The sequence below is a fragment of the Salvelinus alpinus genome, chromosome 9, assembly GCF_045679555.1.
Source record: "Salvelinus alpinus chromosome 9, SLU_Salpinus.1, whole genome shotgun sequence".
NCBI lineage: Eukaryota > Metazoa > Chordata > Actinopteri > Salmoniformes > Salmonidae > Salvelinus > Salvelinus alpinus.
The window spans coordinates 5,226,973-5,245,940 of record NC_092094.1 but is presented as its reverse complement, the minus strand read 5'-3'; the positions used below and the strand labels follow the sequence as shown (position 1 = coordinate 5,245,940).

General features: G+C 43.1%; 2 protein-coding genes across 2 annotated transcripts in view; one reads left to right on the top strand and one right to left on the bottom strand.

Moving 5' to 3' along the window:
• Positions 1 to 93: 93 nt before the first annotated feature.
• On the bottom strand, positions 94 to 3,211 carry LOC139584108 (high mobility group nucleosome-binding domain-containing protein 5-like). The gene is made up of 3 exons (XM_071415615.1): positions 3,034 to 3,211; positions 372 to 2,095; positions 94 to 112 (listed from the first exon to the last, which is right to left on the bottom strand). Exons 2-3 carry the CDS (start codon positions 2,048 to 2,050, stop codon positions 94 to 96), a joined length of 1,698 nt encoding a protein of 565 aa, XP_071271716.1. The 5' UTR covers positions 2,051 to 2,095; positions 3,034 to 3,211.
• Positions 3,212 to 7,861: 4,650 nt separating this feature from the next.
• The window catches only part of LOC139584199 (disintegrin and metalloproteinase domain-containing protein 10-like), a 53,720-nt gene continuing 42,613 nt past the window's right edge, over positions 7,862 to 18,968 (top strand). The window contains exons 1-4 of the mRNA XM_071415761.1: positions 7,862 to 8,032; positions 11,865 to 12,018; positions 16,102 to 16,220; positions 17,300 to 17,458. Of these exons, the coding sequence (XP_071271862.1) occupies positions 7,966 to 8,032; positions 11,865 to 12,018; positions 16,102 to 16,220; positions 17,300 to 17,458 (499 nt within the window). The 5' untranslated portion in view covers positions 7,862 to 7,965. The remainder of the gene's footprint in view (positions 8,033 to 11,864; positions 12,019 to 16,101; positions 16,221 to 17,299; positions 17,459 to 18,968) is intronic.

Here is an 18,968-nt window from a genome sequence, read left to right as displayed (position 1 = left end):
TTCTCATCCTCTCCCCCTCCCTCTCTCCCTCTCTCATCCTCTCCCCCTCCCTCTCTCCCTCTCTCATCCTCTCCCCCTCCCTCTTTCCCTTTCTCATCCTCTCCTCCTTCCACTGGCGGTTGGAGGTTTGCTCCTGCACTCTGTAGACCTCACCGTCCTCCCTGTCTCGGTCACCCCTCTTTCCCCCTCTCATTCTCTCTCCCTCTCTCATCCTCTCCTCCTCCCTCTCTCCGTCCCTCGTACTCTCCCCATCCCTCTCTCCCTCTCTCATCCTCTCCCCCTCCCTCTCTCTCATCCTGTCCCCCTCCCTCTCTCCCTCTCTCATCCTCTCCCCATATTTCTCCTGGTGGCTGCTGGGTGTTTTCTCCTGCTCTCTGTCCTCTGTCTCTTCAGAATCCTCCTCTGTGTATGTGGTCACATCCCGCTCTTCCTCTGTTTCCCCCATCTCATCTGGGAAATTCTTCTCTTTCTGCCCCTCGACCTCATCATTCCCCTTCTGCCCCTCCACCTCCTCCTCCCCCTTCTGCCCCGCCACCTCCTCCTGCCCCTTCTGCCCCTCCACTTCCTCCTGCCCCTCCACCTCCTCCTCCCCCTTCTGCCCCTCCACTTCCTCCTGCCCCTCCACCTCCTCCTCCTGCACCTCCACCTCCCCTTTCTCCCCCTTGTCTCCAGCCTTGGAGGCATGACATGGATTGTCACTGAATTGATGCTCAGAAGAGCTACAGGGATTTGTATATGTCTCTAGTCTTTCATTATACATAACCATTTCCTCAGACTCAGGTCCGTACAGTGACCTGGTGTGTTTGCATTGTCCAGTGCTGCTCCCATCCCCCTCCACACTACCCTCCACATAGGTACCATCCTGACCTTCTACATAGGTGTCATCCTTGGGGCAATAGGTACCATCCTCGCTTTCGACGTAGGTTCCGTCTTCGTGTTCTATGTAAGTTCTGTCTTCACATTCCACGTAGGTTCTGTCTTGGTGTCCCACGTAGGTTCTGTCTTGGTGTCCCACGTAGGTTCTGTCTTGGTGTCCCACGTAGGTTCTGTCTTGGTGTTCCACGTAGGTTCCATCCTCACTCTCCACGTAACTTCCATCCTGAGGCTCAGGATAGTGTTTGTAGTACCGCACCTTCATACCCTGGTCTTCCACCTGTAGTACCTGATCAATGTCTTGCTCCACACCCTCCACGTCCGAACCCACGTTGTCATACTCTGAGCAGCTGTCCTCCTCCTCCTCTTCCTCCGCCTCATCCGTGCTGGCAGGGAGGGTGGTGTCACCGGGCTGGTTCAGCGAGAGCTCAGAGGAGACACTAACTGTAGCAGGGACAGGAAGAGGTGAACTGGAGGGACTAATCAGACACGGCTGGTTAGGACAGGCACTGGTAAGGACAGGTGGTGGTTTAACAGCCCTGGGATGTCTCTCCTGACTGGATGGGGAGTCAGAGGTGGGCCTGGTGCTGGGGCTGGTTGGACTCTCTCTGCAATGCTGCTGTGGCTGTCGGGGCTGGGCCTGGGCCTGGGCATCTGGTTGCCGAGGGTAGTTCTGGGCCTGAGTCAGGTGGCTGTAGGCTTGGTTTGGATGGGCCTGTGTTGCACTAGCAGGGTCAGGGGCAGGTGCTGCAGGCCCAGGGGTCCTCTCGTCATTGTTATTGTCCAGCTCCTCAATGCTGGTGCTCTGAGAGTGCTGAGGAGGGTCCTCACTCTTCAGACTCCGAGGCCCATTATGAGGTCCTTCAGTTGGGCCTTTGCTGCTCAGACTCTGGGGTCCTTCATCAGTAGGCTCCCCTGTGGATAAGGGGCCAGGGCAGAGCGGAGGGCCCTTACTCCTCAAACTCTGTGGTCTTTCTTTCTGAGGTCCTTCATTATGAGGTCCTTCATTAGACTCTTCTGTGGATCCTGTGGGACCAGGGCAGGGTGGAGGACTGGTGGCCAATATTCTCCTAATAGTCCCTGGCTTCTTCTCTATGAATCCAGCATGGCCAGGGCAGGACGGAGGGCTGGGCCCCAGGATTCTGGTGATCTTCTCTGGCTTCTTCCCATGAGCCATGGCTCAGGCTGGCCCATCAAATCCCCCACCACACTATCCTCAGTCCTAGAATAAGACCGCAATGAACCCATGGCCAAATTATTATCGGAATTGCATATCGGGTTTACAAGCTAAATCTATGCCTAGGATAGTTTACTGGTTCTATTTACATAGCTAGACCAAATAAGGGTGTACGGAAACGCATGCAATCCTCAAGTGAGCGAAATCAAAAGGTTTATTATTCTAAAACTGCGTCACTACACATCTGCGTTCAATAATACCCGCCAAAAACACACACAGCTAAATGGGAACTGTCCCTGTCCATGGTGCTGAACCGTACAACGGATGAATGACGCTATTTGTAGTCGGCCTTTTTGTTGATCATTATGACGTTGCAAATGCTGTTGCTAGTGCGGATCGTATAAGATCTCGTGTGAGATTCTTCCATTGAACATTGCAGATAATCAAAATGATAAACGATTACGCCAAACTTTTGCCGCAACTGCAGGGGTAGCGTTAGAAAGCTGTTCTTTTGATCACAGGACAGGAAAACGCACGCATTCGTTCTATCTCAACCTATTTCTTAAATCGGATCCGTGTTTTCACGCACTCAGCATCTTTTGTCTGTCTCCCATAAAACACAGATATGTTTTTTCTCATCCATTCTCCGAAAACCGCTAATCGTCACATTCAACCAAAGCGTTGAAAATCTATAGGCGACAAAACCAAACCGTTTACTTCTTATAGGCATAATTAGCAACGACCTTGATTTGATTGCTTTCTCATTGAGACTGCACCACGCTGGTGGTGTGTTATAAGCTAATCCGGCTGGTGGTGTGTTATAAGCTAATCAGGGTGGTGTGTGTGTGTGTGTGTGTGTGCCATGATTCTCTGTGCCATAGAACCACATCTTTATGATAGAGACCTGAGATAGCGAGTTGGAAGCTGATCTGTTTCTATTAAAGTTTCCTAATCAAAATAATATAAGCTGATATCCGACTTACCAGCATTGACTGATGATAGGATCTTCGCTCCTTTTAAATTATTGCCTGTGTCCCGATCAGAGATTTGCCTTAGAAAAAACCCCCGGGAATCTGGTGAATTTAGAAGAAAAGAGAAAGGGGCAAGCAGCCCCGGAACATGTGTAAGGAATACCCCAGGCAGGCATCTCTATTCTCTCCTCAGCCTCTGTTTACCTCAGTACGTGCGCGCAGCACCCAGGAAATGATCTGGTCCAGTGTTTCCCTAACCCTGGTCCTCCAGTACCCCCAACAGTGTTTCCCAACCCTGGTCCTCCAGTATCCCCAACAGTGTTTCCCAACCCTGGTCCTCCAGTACCCCCAACAGTGTTTCCCAACCCTGGTCCTCCAGTACCCCCAACAGTGTTTCCCAACCCTGGTCCTCCAGTACCCCCAACAGTGTTCCCCAACCCTGGTCCTCCAGTATCCCCAACAGTGTTTCCCAACCCTGGTCCTCCAGTACCCCCAACAGTGTTTCCCAACCCTGGTCCTCCAGTACCCCCAACAGTGTTTCCCAACCCTGGTCCTCCAGTACCCCCAACAGTGTTTCCCAACCCTGGTCCTCCAGTACCCCCAACAGTGTTTCCCAACCCTGGTCCTCCAGTATCCCCAACAGTGTTTCCCAACCCTGGTCCTCCAGTACCCCCAACAGTGTTTCCCAACCCTGGTCCTCCAGTACCCCCAACAGTGTTTCCCTACCCTGGTCCTCCAGTACCCCCAACAGTGTTTCCCAACCCTGGTCCTCCAGTACCCCCAACCCTGGTCCTCCAGTACCCCCTACCCTGGTCCTCCAGTGTCCCAAACAGCCCAACCCTGGTCCTCCAGTATCCCCAACAGTGTTTCCCATCCCTGGTCCTCCAGTACCCCCAACAGTGTTTCCCAACCCTGTCCTCCAGTACCCCAACAGTGCACAATAATTGTGCTTGTCCAAAACACACCTGGTTCAACTTGTCAACAAATCATCAAGCCCTCAGCACTGTTGGGGATACTGGAGGACCAGGGTAGGGGAACACTGTTGGGGGCACTGGAGGACCAGGGTTGGGAAACACTGGTCAGGGCCATCTGAAGTATCCATGAGACTGAACAGAATCAGTGGCAGAGTCAAAGTGAGAGTCCTATAGCAAACATTACGTTGATTTTTTTCTAGGAATTAAACACATTTAATATCCAGATACTCAATTAGCCCATGCATTCTGTCTTGTTTTTGTATTTTAATTTGCATTTCTACAGAAGCGGTAGGCTACACCTCATAGGTCTATTATTTATGTCAATTAATAACAATGATTCTTTTTTAAAGTGTTTTATGTTGAGTTATTATTTTGTGAAAGCACACATTGACCTCCATTTTCAACAATCTATGAAAATCCACCACAATCGACGGATGTGTAATCTATTAGCCTACTTCAGATAAGCTCCTGAAATCCTTTGCTCGATTGCTCTTGAACGCGAAACAGGCTGTTCTTGTAACAACAAAACCCCTGGCTACTCAACTAGCTTCATTTAATCTAAAACCTCATAATAATGTTATTAACTATAGCACAATGTAGAACCAGCATGACAGTTTCTCTGCCACTGTCTGACGCCTGCAAAAGAGAACTAGCTAGTCATCTCAGGTTGTTGGAGGTTAACCAGCGCAGTCGCACATTGCCCATTCAGAATGAAAGATCCGTGGTGAACGACACTGGTGACACTAGTAAGTGGATGAGCTATACTATTAAATGACTTATACCATTATGACGTCACTGTGACATTGTTCTAAAGAATATCTGGTACTAATGTATCCATGATAATGTTCATCAAGTATGTTTCTCTCACTGTCACACAGTACAGAAATATGTCTGAGTAGGAGGTGGGAACTGTGACTTTTGATTCTCTCTCTCTCTCTCTCTCTCTCACGTTACATATTGGTGGTGGACATATATTTTAGCCAGTTACTGTCTAGAGAGCGGCAGAATGGAGTATCAGCACCTGTTTTTCTAAGACAAAACGTGAAAACAACACCAACAACAGCACAACAGTTGAAACACCATGGCAGAGAATACTACTGCACTATTAGATATTACTGCACTGTCGGAGCAAGGAACACAAGCATTTCGCTACACCCGCAACATCTGCTAAATATGTGTATGTGACCAATACAATTTGATTTGACTTGGTAGAGGGAAGAGCAGTCGATTGATTTTTACCAGGGTCAATTAAACCACCATTTATTTCAAATAAAAGGCCCACAGAGATAATAAAAAAAAAAAATTAAAGCATCACTTATCTCATTTTTTCTCAGCAACATTGTTAGACCCTGACACAACTTTCTTAGGCAGGGATGCAAATTAATTTCCACGCTTCAGTGTATTCAGCCTCGATCACACCGACAGTGTTATTGCGTTTTGGTACACCAGAAGCACATTCATTTCCAATGGAACACTGCGTATTTGTATTTATTATGGATCCCCATTGGCAGCAGCTACTCTAGCAAAATTAAGGCAGTTTATACCATTTTAAAAACATTACAATACACTGTTTGCCCTCAGGCCCCTACTCCACCACTACCACATATCTACAGTACAAACTCCATGTGTACGTGTGTGTGTAGTGCGTATGTTATCGTGTTTATGTATGCATGTGTCTGTGCCTATGTTTGTGTTTCTTCACAGTCCCCGCTGTTCCATAAGGTGTTTTTTTAATCCGTTTTTAAAATCAAATTTTACTGCTTGCTTCAGTTACTTGATGTGGAATAGAGTTCCATGTAGTCATGGCTCTATGTAGTACTGTGCGCCTCCCATAGTCTGTTCTGGACTTGGGGACTGTGAAGAGACCTCTTGTGGCATGTCTTGTGGGGTATGCATGGGTGTCTGATCTGTGTGCCAGTAGTTCAAACAGACAGCTCGGTGCATTCAACATGTCAATACCTCTCATAAATACAATTAGTGATGAAGTCAATCTCTCCTCCACTTTGAGCCAGGAGAGATTGACATGCATATTATTAAAATTAGCTCTCTGTGTACATCCAAGGGCCAGCCATGCTGCCCTGTTCTGAGCCAATTGCAATTTTCCTGAGTCCCTTTTTGTGGCACCTGACCACACGACTGAACATTAGTCCAGGTGAGACAAAACTTGGGCCTGTAGGACCTGCCTTGTTGATAGTGCTGTTAAGAAAGTAGAGTAGCACTTTATTATGGACAGACTTCTCCCTATTTTAGCTGCTGTTGTATCAATATCTTTTGACCATGACAGTTTACAATCTAGTGCTACTCCAAGTAGTTTAGTCTTCTCAACTTGCTCAATTTCCACATTATTTATTACAAGATTTAGTTGAGGTTTAGGGTTTAGTGAATGATCTGTCCCAAATAGTTTTAGAAATATTTAGGACTAACTTATTAATTGCCACCCACCCACTCTGAAACTAACTGCAGCTCTTTATTAAGTGTTGCAGTCATTTCAGTCACTGTAGTAGCTGACGTGTATAGTGTTGAGTCATCCTTTCCTCAAAGCCAGTGACATGTCATTAGCAAAGATTGAGAAAAGTAAGGGGCCTAGACAGCTGCCCTGGGGAATTCCTGATTCTACTGAATTATGTTGGAAAGGCTTCCATTAAAAAACACCCTCTGGGTTCTATTAGACAGGTAACTCATTATCCACAATATAGCAGGGGGTGTAAAGCCATAACACATAAGTTTTCCAGCAGCAGGCTATGATCGATTATGTCAAAAGCCGCTCTGAAGTCTAACAAAACTTAGCGACAGGCTGTCTCAGAAGCAGCAGATCTACTATTCTATTCTATTATTTCAGCTGGTAGAGGTGAAGGGCCCTAGCGATCTGGTGGGATAAACTGGGGGTCGGTGTAAAGGTGTGTCACATGGCAGTGACCGGGGCCAGAGGGGCTCGGCTGGAATAAGAAGACACTTTTAACACTACTGAACTGAGCTGCGCTGAGCTGTACTGTGTGATCATGCATCCATTTGTACCATTTACACTACTGAGCTGAGCTTTACTAGACTAGCCTGGTGGCCAGACGAGCTGCAGAGACTGGGAGCTGACATAGAGGTGTGTCACATCACTGCCATCGAGGCTTGAATAGGACTGATGAGCTTGGCAAACACCTGCCTTGACCTTTTACCGGCTCACTGAAGTACACACTCAGGGCCACAATTTAATGAAACTGACTTTAAACAGTTAGCACTTTAGAGTTTGTTGTAGGACAGACAGGGAGAGAAGAAGAAAAAAAAGACATGATGAACTCAGTGTTTCCCCTATATTAATTTAGCAGCGGCGCACCGAATTGAGGCTCCTAATGTTTTGTTTACTCATTGTATATATTTGTACTTATTTTTATTCTGCAGACACGGTCTTTTAAGCTGAGAGTGACAAGTTACAACATCAGATCGCCAGAGAATCCACGAACGTAACCAGCTAACTAGCTTGTAATCCTGGAAGTATACCCCCCCCCCCCCCCCCCCCCCCCCCCCCGATGAGCTTTAATGACTGGATTTTATACTATAACTGCGTCCAATATGTAAATAAAATAAAAACTCTTCTAACTCTGGTTGAATGTGAAAAGTTTTTGAACTTTGTTAAGTGTCTGATGATCCCGGGGGAAAAAAGGTGTTTTGACCTATTTAGTCAGCAATGAGTAGAATAATGCTCTGAACATCGCATTATGTACTTACATCATACTTTTTGAAACCTTACCTAATACACTATCTGTTACAATGTATCACTCCATGATGATGGGGAAGAGAGACTCCTCATCCCTAGGTCTGCGTCTGACGTCAGGGCGTGAAACAGAGAGAGAGAGAGAGAGAGAGAGAGAGAGAGGCGGGAGGCGAGGAAGAGGAGAGAGAGAGGAAGCTGCGATAAACATTGTCACAGAGTCAGTCTAAAGTAGGACAATAAAGGGATCACGGTATCAATGCTCGAACAATGGACTTAGCAGATATGATTCTCGTCAAATTCCTCTGTTTCATCTACTTAATAAATTACACCCAAGGTGAGTGGGAGCATTTGTATGTATTCTGTAGAGCGAAGGAATAACGGGCTCCATCCAAGAAGGGAAGAGTATCCAAGACAGCATTCGAGCGAATGGCTAGCAGGCTAGGCTAGCTAAGAAAACTAACATAACGGACCAAGGCCTGGTCGTTGTGAAGATATCGCTTGTCCTTTGGACAAACCACCAAGCTATATAGTTGTCGAATTATATTTTATTTTAAGCTTGGCAAAGGCTAGTTTTCTTTTAAAACGATGATTTACCATGATGGTTATGTGAAGGCTAACGCTAGCTAGCTCGCCGAGGTGCCATTGTTATGAGAATATGAAGAAGGATTCTGTTGTCATTTGGCACGAACGACCAACGGGATTTGGGCCATCTGATTTTTCTTGCAATATTATGGAGTGTTTTCGGTCAATATTGTTTATGCACCACGTCAATACTAAAAATTTGCAATTATGGGCTGTCCCACTTTCTGTCAACATTAGCCAGTTAGCCCGCTAATTTAGCATCAGTTTAACAGCAACAATTAGCTAGCCATATTGCTAGATAGCAGTATTGCTAGATAGCAGCTAGATAGCTATGCCTTTTGACATCTTCTCATTTTTGCCTTTTTTTGGCCCAAAGTCAATGGATCTCGAAAGAGAACATATTCGATCTATGTTAACTTACTTACTAGCTAGCATCCTAGGGGGATCCTAGGGTATCAGGTATTCTAGTGGTTAGAGCGTTGGGCCAGTAACTGAAAGGTTGATGGATAGAATCCCCGAGTTGACAAGGTAAAAATCTGTCGTTCTGCACCTGAACAAGTTAACCCACTGTTCCTAGGCCGTCATTGTAAATAAGAATTTGTTCTTTAAGTGACTTGCCTAGTTAAATAAAAGTTAAATTCAAAATAGTAAAAAAAAAGAAAATTCTGCAGACTAAAGTAACAATGTAACGTTAGCTAACAATATATGTTGTAACTATTCGATGGACACAGTAGAAAGATACAATAGTATTCATGTGAATCCAACAATTTCCTGATTTTCATTGACAAGTTCTGATCAAGAAATCTACAGAGGCAACTCACTGTATGATTTCAATGAGATGTCGTTCTTGTTCACACCACGCACTGCATCATCCTTGCATCAGTTAGAAATCCCCTCCATGGGGACTAATTGCTCAAAGAAGTGATTTAACAGCTTTGATTGAATGTTGTGTTTCATGGTTCACATAGTACTACCTAATGTATAGCCTGAGATGCATTCTTAAGGAGCCTTACCTCTACTCCTTAAAGGTCCTAGCATTTTTATTTGATATCTTCGGAGGTAAGACTGGCGCCAGTAGCCAAAACAGCAAAGTACTCAATCTAAACGTGAATTTATTCTAAATAACGATACAATTCTGGATACATGAAACCCTTTTTAATTTCATATAATGCTAAATGTACTGTACACCAGTGGCGGCAGGTGGGATGAGCTATAGGAAGATGGGCTCATAGTGACGGTTTAAATGGAACACAGTATCAGACATATGGAAACCACGTTCGACTTATTTCTTTAATTCCACTCCAGCCATTTTCAATGAGCCCGTCCTCCTATAGCTCCTCCCACCAGCCTCCACTGCTTTACACTGTTTTTTTTTAACAGGCTTTATCGCAGTTTCAGCCGACAGTATTTTTTATTTTTTTAACAGTGACAACACGTTTTTCTGTGAGCCTTCTTCCGTTACAGACAGGTGTTCAGAGCATGCTAGATAGCTAATTAGTAAAGGTGGTCTCTCTGTGGTCCGTCTGTCTGTTCCTGTAAACACGTGCTGTGACATGGAGATATGGCCGTGTGGGAACATTAACCCTATAAAGGTGTGTATCAATGTGACCTTTTTTGTTGTTGTTGTTTTTTTTTTAGAAAATGATTTCTCGCTGATATGAAAGATACGGTCCTTATGCTTACAAAACTGTACCGTGTGGCTCTTAACAAAACTCCTCGCACAGAAGACGCCTTCGTCCAAAGACTCTTTTATGTGACAATGGAACTGGGAGTCATGATCTCAAGGGCGACCCCCATTTCATAGAGGTCAACTACCTTTTAGCGCCAAACGTTATTGATGAAGGTATCTTCTTCCCTGGGGGGGGACAGATCCCCAACGCTCAGTTGGAAACATAAGGCACATGCCTTTCATATCAGCGAGAAATCATTTTCACACGGAAAAACAAAACCTACACAATTTTAGAGGGAAGGTGTTCTCACACTGCCATATCTCCATGTCACAGTGCGTGTTTACAGAAAACAAGAGGCGACCACCTGTGCTAACTAGTAGGGATGTGCATCTTTCCCTTTCAAGCTGATTCGATACGTGTATAGATATACATGGGCTCTGATACAGGAACGATACGTTTTAGTTTGAAAGGATTCGGTTTGATTAGCTTTATAGTATTTAGCCTACCTACCTGAATGAAATCATGAGCTGAAACAGATAGTACAGTAGCTGGGAGCAGGAACAGGATTTAGTACCTGCTCCTGTTAGTGATATCAGACTTGAGTTCAAATACTATTTTTTAAATATTTCAAATACTTTGTGTCCTCTAGCTCGCCTGAGGTGGTAGATGGACATTGTTTGCCATTTTGGAACTATTCTATTGGTCCATTAAGGCAGGCAATCTCAACCAAGCACAGATACAGTATTTTGGAATTATTTCAAATAGTGTTTGAAGCCAGGTCTGAGAGATACTAATTCAGTTCTAATCCATTAGGCCTTATGTTAAAGCCTTATTATGCGATCCGGGTGGTTTTATTTCTAGGGTTGAGAGTGAGATTGCTGTGACTGTTTTGCCTAGCCATGCCTTTTACAGATGGAGATATATAAATAGACCTACATTCTGTTTCTATAATAGATTCTAGTTCTATAATAGATTCTAGTTCTGTAATAGATTGTATTTCTATATTAAATTGTATTTCTATATTAGATTCTGTTTCTATAATATATTCTGTTTCTATAATAGATTCTAGTTCTGTATTAGATTGTATTTCTATAATATATTCTGCTTCTATAATATATTCTGTTTCATTAATATATTCTATTTCTATATTAGATTCTGTTTCTATAATAGACTCTGGTTCTATAATAGATTGTATTTCTATAATAGATTGTATTTCTATGGATGTAGACTAGGCTATATGCTCAGTGAACTACCACTCCTTTGTAGGACTATCACTTATTTTGCTCGTTTTAGTCATTTTGAGGGGGGAAAATCCAGACGTTACGGTGGCCTCCACAAGTCAGGACTCCTATGTAATTACACACAGAATGTTCCCATGTACGGACTAAGTAGGCTAGAGTAATGTGTTTCCAGGCCTGGGTAGAATAATGTGGGGATCATGAATGTTATGATGGTGCTATCATGGTATCGTTATAGGCTACTATCATTTATATATGGTTTGTTGATATAGTTAGGCCTAGAAGAGGAAGAAGATGAAACATGTGATATAATTAAGCAATAAGGCCCGAGGAGGTGTGGTATATGGACAATATACCACGGCTAAGGGTTGTTCTTAGGCAAGACGCAACGCGGAGTGCCTGGACACAGCCCTTAGCCGTGGCATATTGGCCATATAGCACAAACCACCGAGGTGTCTTAATGCTATTATAAACTGGTTACCAATGTAATTAGAGCAGTTCAAATAAATGGTTTGATATACCATGATGGCTGTTAGCCAATCAGCATTCAGGGCTCGAACCACCCAGTTTCTAATTGTAGGTAATATTCAGTTTACACAGCCTGTGGTTTGAAGAGGAGTGCAGTGTGATTTTTTTGTTCTCGTGGCCTTAAGTTCCTGTCTTGTCATCTTCACAGGTTACCATTATGGGAACCCCCTGAACAAGTATGTGCATCACTACGAGGGTCTCTCCTATAACACCTATGAGACACATGACAAGCACCTGAGAGCCAAGAGGGCCCTCCACCACCAAGACAAGTTTCTCCATTTAGACTTCCATGCACACGGAAGGTAGGCCTACGTCTCCCAGACCTTTTTTTTACTCTCTGTGTGTCTCTCTGTGTGTGTCTCTGTGTGTGTCTCTCTGTGGGTCTCTCTGTGTGTCTCTCTGTGTGTGTCTCTGTGTGTGTGTCTCTGTGTGTGTCTCTGTGTGTCTCTCTCTGTGTGTCTCTCTCTGTGTGTCTCTCTGTGTGTCTCTCTCTGTGTCTCTCTGTGTGTCTCTCTCTGTGTGTCTCTCTCTGTGTGTCTCTCTCTGTGTGTCTCTCTCTGTGTGTCTCTCTCTGTGTGTGTCTCTGTGTGTGTCTCTCTGTGTGTCTCTCTCTGTGTGTCTGTCAGTTTGTGATAGTTTCTTTTGTTAAATATTCAAAGTAAAGCAGCAGGTGTAAACCTTATAAGTTCATGATTCATCTTGTTCATTATTGTATTTTTTTGGGGGGGGGGTACTTTCAATGTAAACTTAAATGGCTAAAACCATAGATAAAGTATTTAGAAAAGATAATAGACCTATATAATATTAACTTTTGAGAACTAACAATCACCAAAATTAAAGTTATAGTCAAAGATAATTGAAAAATTGCCAAAACAATGAATTTAGCAGTATTGGTTAGGACAGTGACGATACCAGTATCGCAATATCTTAGCTCCATGCCATGAAATGTAGAATTGCAGCAAATTTGTTTTAAAACTGCAAAATTCTCTCAGCTGCATGGCAAACTGTAGAATTGCAGGAAGACCATCTGGCTGTTAGTCAGATTTATTTGAAATCATTTAAAATACTTAATCTGTGCTTGATTGAGCTTGCCTGGCTTAATGGATCATAAAAAAATCCAGTAGGGAGTTGGAGGCTATTGGCCACTCCCCTTTGCGATATTACAGAGGATTTGAATAAAGTTCAGCGTTGCCCATCTTCCTCACCCATGCTTGCATCGCTCATCTTCCTCACCCATGCTTGCATCGCTCATCTTCCTCACCCATGCTTGCATCGCTCATCTTCCTCACCCATGCTTGCATCGCTCATCTTCCTCACCCATGCTTGCATCGCTCAACGGTCCCCCCGACCACTCTGCTTCTCTTGTTTTCTTTCCATTGAAAGTGAATGGCTTCCGATGTTTCGCTGGATAATGGCAGTTCCTAGTGTAAAACAGGTGGGAGAACTCCGTGTTCTGGCTTGGAATTTATTTAGCCTGGAACAAGATCTGTTTGTGTTGTCTTGCCAACTACTATGGTCATTTTATTTAAAAAATAATAATTTGGGGGAGTAGATCAGCTTTTATATTGCAGATTGAGGGTCCTATCAATGTAATTATCTGCATAATTTCCAACCCCCCCATATATTTTTTTGTAAATATATATGTATTCTTTTAAATATATATATTTTCCTTCTTTATTATTTTCCCCTAACCCTACCACCCCTCCCCTAATTGGAGTAAACTAAAGGACAACAACACTTATGCTATGGTCATTGTTGACCAGACTGCACAAACAGATTTGGGACCAGGCTAGAATTGATTAAGGCTTGTGGGATAATTCTATTGACACAGATTAAGATCTCTTTTATAAAACGTGTTGTTTCGATCCTGAATGCTGATTGGTTGATAGTTATAGCGCCACAATCCCAGCATTCCACGTGGACATGCCTGTTAACAGTTCCATTAGATTTATCAATGTGCATCCAATGTCCCGCAGCCCAGCCAGGCATTTATAAATGTAATCTCCCCTGAATTATTATTATTATATTTTTTTTTTCACTCTGTCAGTTAGGTTCATATTGTGGCGTAAATACAATGTCGTTGATTCAGCCTCAGGGTTTAAGGCTGTGATAGAAGAAAACAAACATTTTAAAAGCGACAAATTGAAATCGCTGAGCGGTTTCCTTCCTCTCCGGGCAACTAAGTTAGGAAGGACGCCTGTATCTTTGTAGTGACTGGGTGTATTGATTGTGTAATTAATAACTTCACCATGCTCAAAGGGATTCGTTGTCTGCTTTTTATACTTATTGACTCAAGACATTTCAGATTTCCATTTTTTTTTAAATTAATTAGTAAAATATTAAATAATGAAAAACATAATTCCACGTTGACATTATTGTGTGTAGACCAGTAACGACAAAAAAATCTAAATGTAATCCATTTTAAATTCAGGCTGTAACACAACAAAATGTGGAAAAAGTCAAAGGGGTATGAATACTTCCTGAAGGAACTGTATTTCTCACTAGTTGAAACATGCTCCGGAACACAATTTGAACCAGGCGCTCTAGACTAGAGCGTCCATGAGGACGCTGTGCTCTAGACTAGAGCGTCCATGAGGACGCTGTGCTCTAGACTAGTGCGTCCATGAGGACTCTGTGCTCTAGACTAGAACGTCCATGAGGACGCTGTGCTCTAGACTAGAACGTCCATGAGGACGCTGTGCTTTAGACTAGAGCGTCCATGAGGACGCTGTGCTCTAGACTAGAACGTCCACGAGGACTCTGTGCTCTAGACTAGAGCGTCCACGAGGACTCTGTGCTCTAGACTAGAACGTCCACGAGGACTCTGTGCTTCCGACTAAAAGTTTTGACATCCACTGTTTTGATTCGTAACTTCAGAATTAACAACTGGCTTTTGACCCGGACTATATCGTCTGGTGGGAAGTACGAAATAAAACACATTTTCTCAGTAAAATCAAGTTTTAATTGAAAACATGTTGTTAATCTTTTTTTTTTTTAAATGTTTATGTTGGCAACTGTTTTCTAAACGCAATAAGACCCTCGAAGCCAGGGGTTATGGTGATCACTCCCTCCTAAGGGTTTTTCCCAGCTCTTTTGGTTTCACCTCGGGCCTCAGAACAGCCCTTGGTCGGCTGTTATCACACGATAATCCCCCGGGTTCTCATTCCTTATTGCTTAAGTATTCGTCAATTGTACACATGATCGAACCGAAATGTACCTTCCGCTTTATCCCCTACCCCTCCGAATGACACGAATACACGTACAAGTTGGAGATGTGTCTGTCCCTGTGCTATGTACACCTCATTTGGAGATTCATTTTGGGGAGAAGTCACTGGTGTTGACCAACTCAAAATTCTCTCCTTTTTACTGTTAGTGTTTGAGGAGCTAACCAGAACGTAATGAATTTCGTTCTTCAATTATTTACAGTGCTACTTTTTGAGTTTTTTTTCTCTCCCCTCCAACATCGTTTAATATGCAGGAAAGCCGCACCGTTTTTTAAGGTGACCTCATTTTGCTGTTTGAGTTGGAAATAATACTCACTGCCCTTGTACGGTCAAAAAATAGATTTTTAAATTTTATTTTCTGCTGGGCCAATAACCTTGTCTTTTATCCCTCTCCCTTTCTTTTTCATTTTCATTCTTCTCCCCTGAGTCCTGTGAAACACAGGGCTAGTTCCATCCAGAGTTTTATTATATTCTTATGGATTTATTTGACCTTTTTGATTTATGTTATCAGGGTAGGCACCTATGTTATTATTAACACCAACCAACACTCTATAATAACAACCTGGATCATCGTGTTGCCATGTTCAGACTATAGAAATAGATTCTATAGAATGGAAATTCTATAGTTTATATTTCCGTGATTCAGAGACTCACTCTCTCAGGTCTGAAGGCACCACGTTTTAGTGCCACGTGTTAATAACATAGTACAGGGTGACAGGAGAAAAGGGGGTTTTGAGATGAGACTCTTATCACGAGCCATTGAAACACCATATAACTGAAACGTTGAATCTCAGTGGGTGTATTCAGAATTTAATTGTTGTCCTCCACATTTTTTTGTTGTTGCTCTATATCGTAATAGAACCTAACACTGATAAACAAGAATATTTATAGAGGTTGTTTTAGGACGTGTCTTCCAGACAGCTACTGGGGATTCTCATAAATTAAACTAAACATCATATATATCTATATATCAGGTGAGTGTTTATTTAATATGTCAATGTGTTTGTATCTGTCCCTCCTCAAATAAGTCCATACAGAAAGGTGGCATGAATGACTTGAATGACTTGAATGACTTGAATGACTTGAATGACATGAATGACTTGAATGACTTGAATGACTTGAATGACTTGGTACTAAACCTGCTCTGTTTCCGTCCGTCAGACACTTCAACCTGAGGATGAGGAGAGACACCAGTCTGTTTGCGGAGGACCTGAAGGTGTCCGTAGGAGGCCAGGAGGTGATCTATGACACCTCTCACATTTACACAGGAGAAATATATGGTGAGACTGGAGGACGCTTCACCTCATATGTCTGTTTCTGTGTTCCTTCTATGTGTTTTATATCTAACCCTGGCCTGTATGCTACATTAATGTTCCTTCTATGTGTTATATATCTAACCCTGGCCTGTATGCTACATTAATGTTCCTTCTATGTGTTATATATCTAACCCTGGCCTGTATGCTACATTAATGTTCCTTCTATGTGTTATATATCTAACCCTGGCCTGTATGCTACATTAATGTTCCTTCTATGTGTTATATATCTAATCCTGGCCTGTATGCTATATTTATTGTTCCTTCTATGTGTTATATATCTAACCCTGGCCTGTATGCTACATTAATGTTCCTTCTATGTGTTATATATCTAACCCTGGCTTGTATGCTACATTTTAATGTCCCTTCTATGTGTTATATATCTAACCCTGGCTTGTATGCTACATTACTGTTCCTTCTATGTGTTATATATCTAACCCTGGCTTGTATGCTACATTAATGTTCCTTCTATGTGTTATATATCTAACCCTGGCCTGTATGCTACATTAATGTTCCTTCTATGTGTTATATATCTAACCCTGGCCTGTATGCTACATTAATGTTCCTTCTATGTGTTATATATCTAACCCTGGCTTGTATGCTACATTTTAATGTTCCTTCTATGTGTTATATATCTAACCCTGGCCTGTATGCTACATTAATGTTCCTTCTATGTGTTATATATCTAACCCTGGCCTGTATGCTACATTAATGTTCCTTCTATGTGTTATATATCTAACCCTGGCTTGTATGCTACATTAATGTTCCTTCTATGTGTTATATATCTAACCCTGGCCTGTATGCTACATTAATGTTCCTTCTATGTGTTATATATCTAACCCTGGCCTGTATGCTACATTAATGAACAGGTCTAGGTAGTCCCTCCCTCAGTCTGCTTCTTCTATTGGGGGTCTATTGTATACTGGCCTCCACTCCAGCTGTTCTGGGGGTTTTGCAGATGAAGCTTGATTCTGGATTGAAAATAGGGTGTTGAGGTCTGGTATCACAAGACTAAATGACTACGCCCCTGCTTTCTCTATCTCCAGGTGAAAAGGGCACACTGAGCCATGGTTCGGTGGTGGATGGCAAGTTCGAGGGCTTCATCCAGACGTACCAGGGGAAGTTCTACGTAGAGCCAGCGGAGAGATATCTGAAGGACCGGGACATTCCCTTCCACTCCGTTATCTACCACGAGGACGACATCAGTGAGTACTGTGGGGGTGTGTGTGTGGGGGGGGGGGGTCAAAGAACCTACCCTTCCACTCTGTTATCTACCACGAGGACGACATCAGTGAGTACTGTGGGTGTGTGTGTGTGGGGGGGGGGGGGGTCAAAGACCTACCCTTCCACTCTTTACACCCAATCCTCTACTGCTTCTGTCCCCATACAAACACACAGGCTTTGGTGTACCCTTTTGTCATATTTTAATTGTGTGAGTGCATGCTTGTTCCTGTTCCATCTGGAGGATAGAGACAGGCTCAGTGCTGTCCCCTAGGGAGAGGAGACACTCATTAGCTGAGTGACTGGGTGTATTAAAAAAAGCCCTCTCAATCTGATTGGCCTTCAGGCCCGTCAATCAACCGCTGATGCCGACCAATCAACTCCAACTCAGCTGTTCCACTGTTCATACCGGACCTTATTCCTTTGTTCCATGGGCTATCAAAACGCAGCAGTGAGACATTCGAGGTGGGGTCCTGGTGACTCCCCTCCGTTCTATTGGCTAATGTCCAGTCACTGGAGAATAAGATGGATGAGCTTTGTTCCAGAGTCTCTGATCAGAGAGACTTGAAAAGCTATAATATTCAATGTCTTACTGAAACGAGGCTGGATCGGACTGGAGCTTCGGGGAAAACGAAAGGACAGTGAGTGTTTTTTTTTCTTCTTCTCATAAATAACAACTAGTGTGCTGCTTCCAGTGTGAAGGAAATCTGGAGCTTTTGCTCACCTGCTCTACCAAGAGAGTTCTCATCTGTAATTATCACGTCAGCTGCAGTCCGATCCTGCTGCTGCGGACCTCAAACGCTCTGGCTTGGGATATACTAACCCAAATGAGACACTGGTCACTTTTTATTAACGTTTACATGCTGTTTTACCCACTTCATATGTATATACTGAATTCTAGTCAAGTTCATCCTATTCAACTATTACTGTACATATACTATTGTATCCATGTATTCTACAGACCTGTTTACTTTTCCCCCCCAAAATGTTTAAGTTACAGCCTTATTCTAAAATGGATTAAATATTTTTCCTCAATTACACACTATACCCCATAATGACAAAGCAAAAACAGTTGAACATTTTTTTTTGTTGCACATTTTATAAAAACTTAAACAGATACAGTTGAAGTCGGAAGTTTATATACACTTACAGTGAGGGAAAAAAGTATTTGATCCCCTGCTGATTTTGTACGTTTGCCCACTGACAAAGAAATGATCAGTCTATAATTTTAATGGTAGGTTTATTTGAACAGTGAGAGACAGAATATCAACAAAAAAATCCAGAAAAACGCATGTCAAAAATGTTATGAATTGATTTGCATTTTAATGAGGGAAATAAGTATTTGACCCCTCTGCAAAACATGACTTAGTACTTGGTGGCAAAACCCTTGTTGGCAATCACAGAGGTCAGACGTTTCTTGTAGTTGGCCACCAGGTTTGCACACATCTCAGGAGGGATTTTGTCCCACTCCTCTTTGCAGATCTTCTTCAAGTC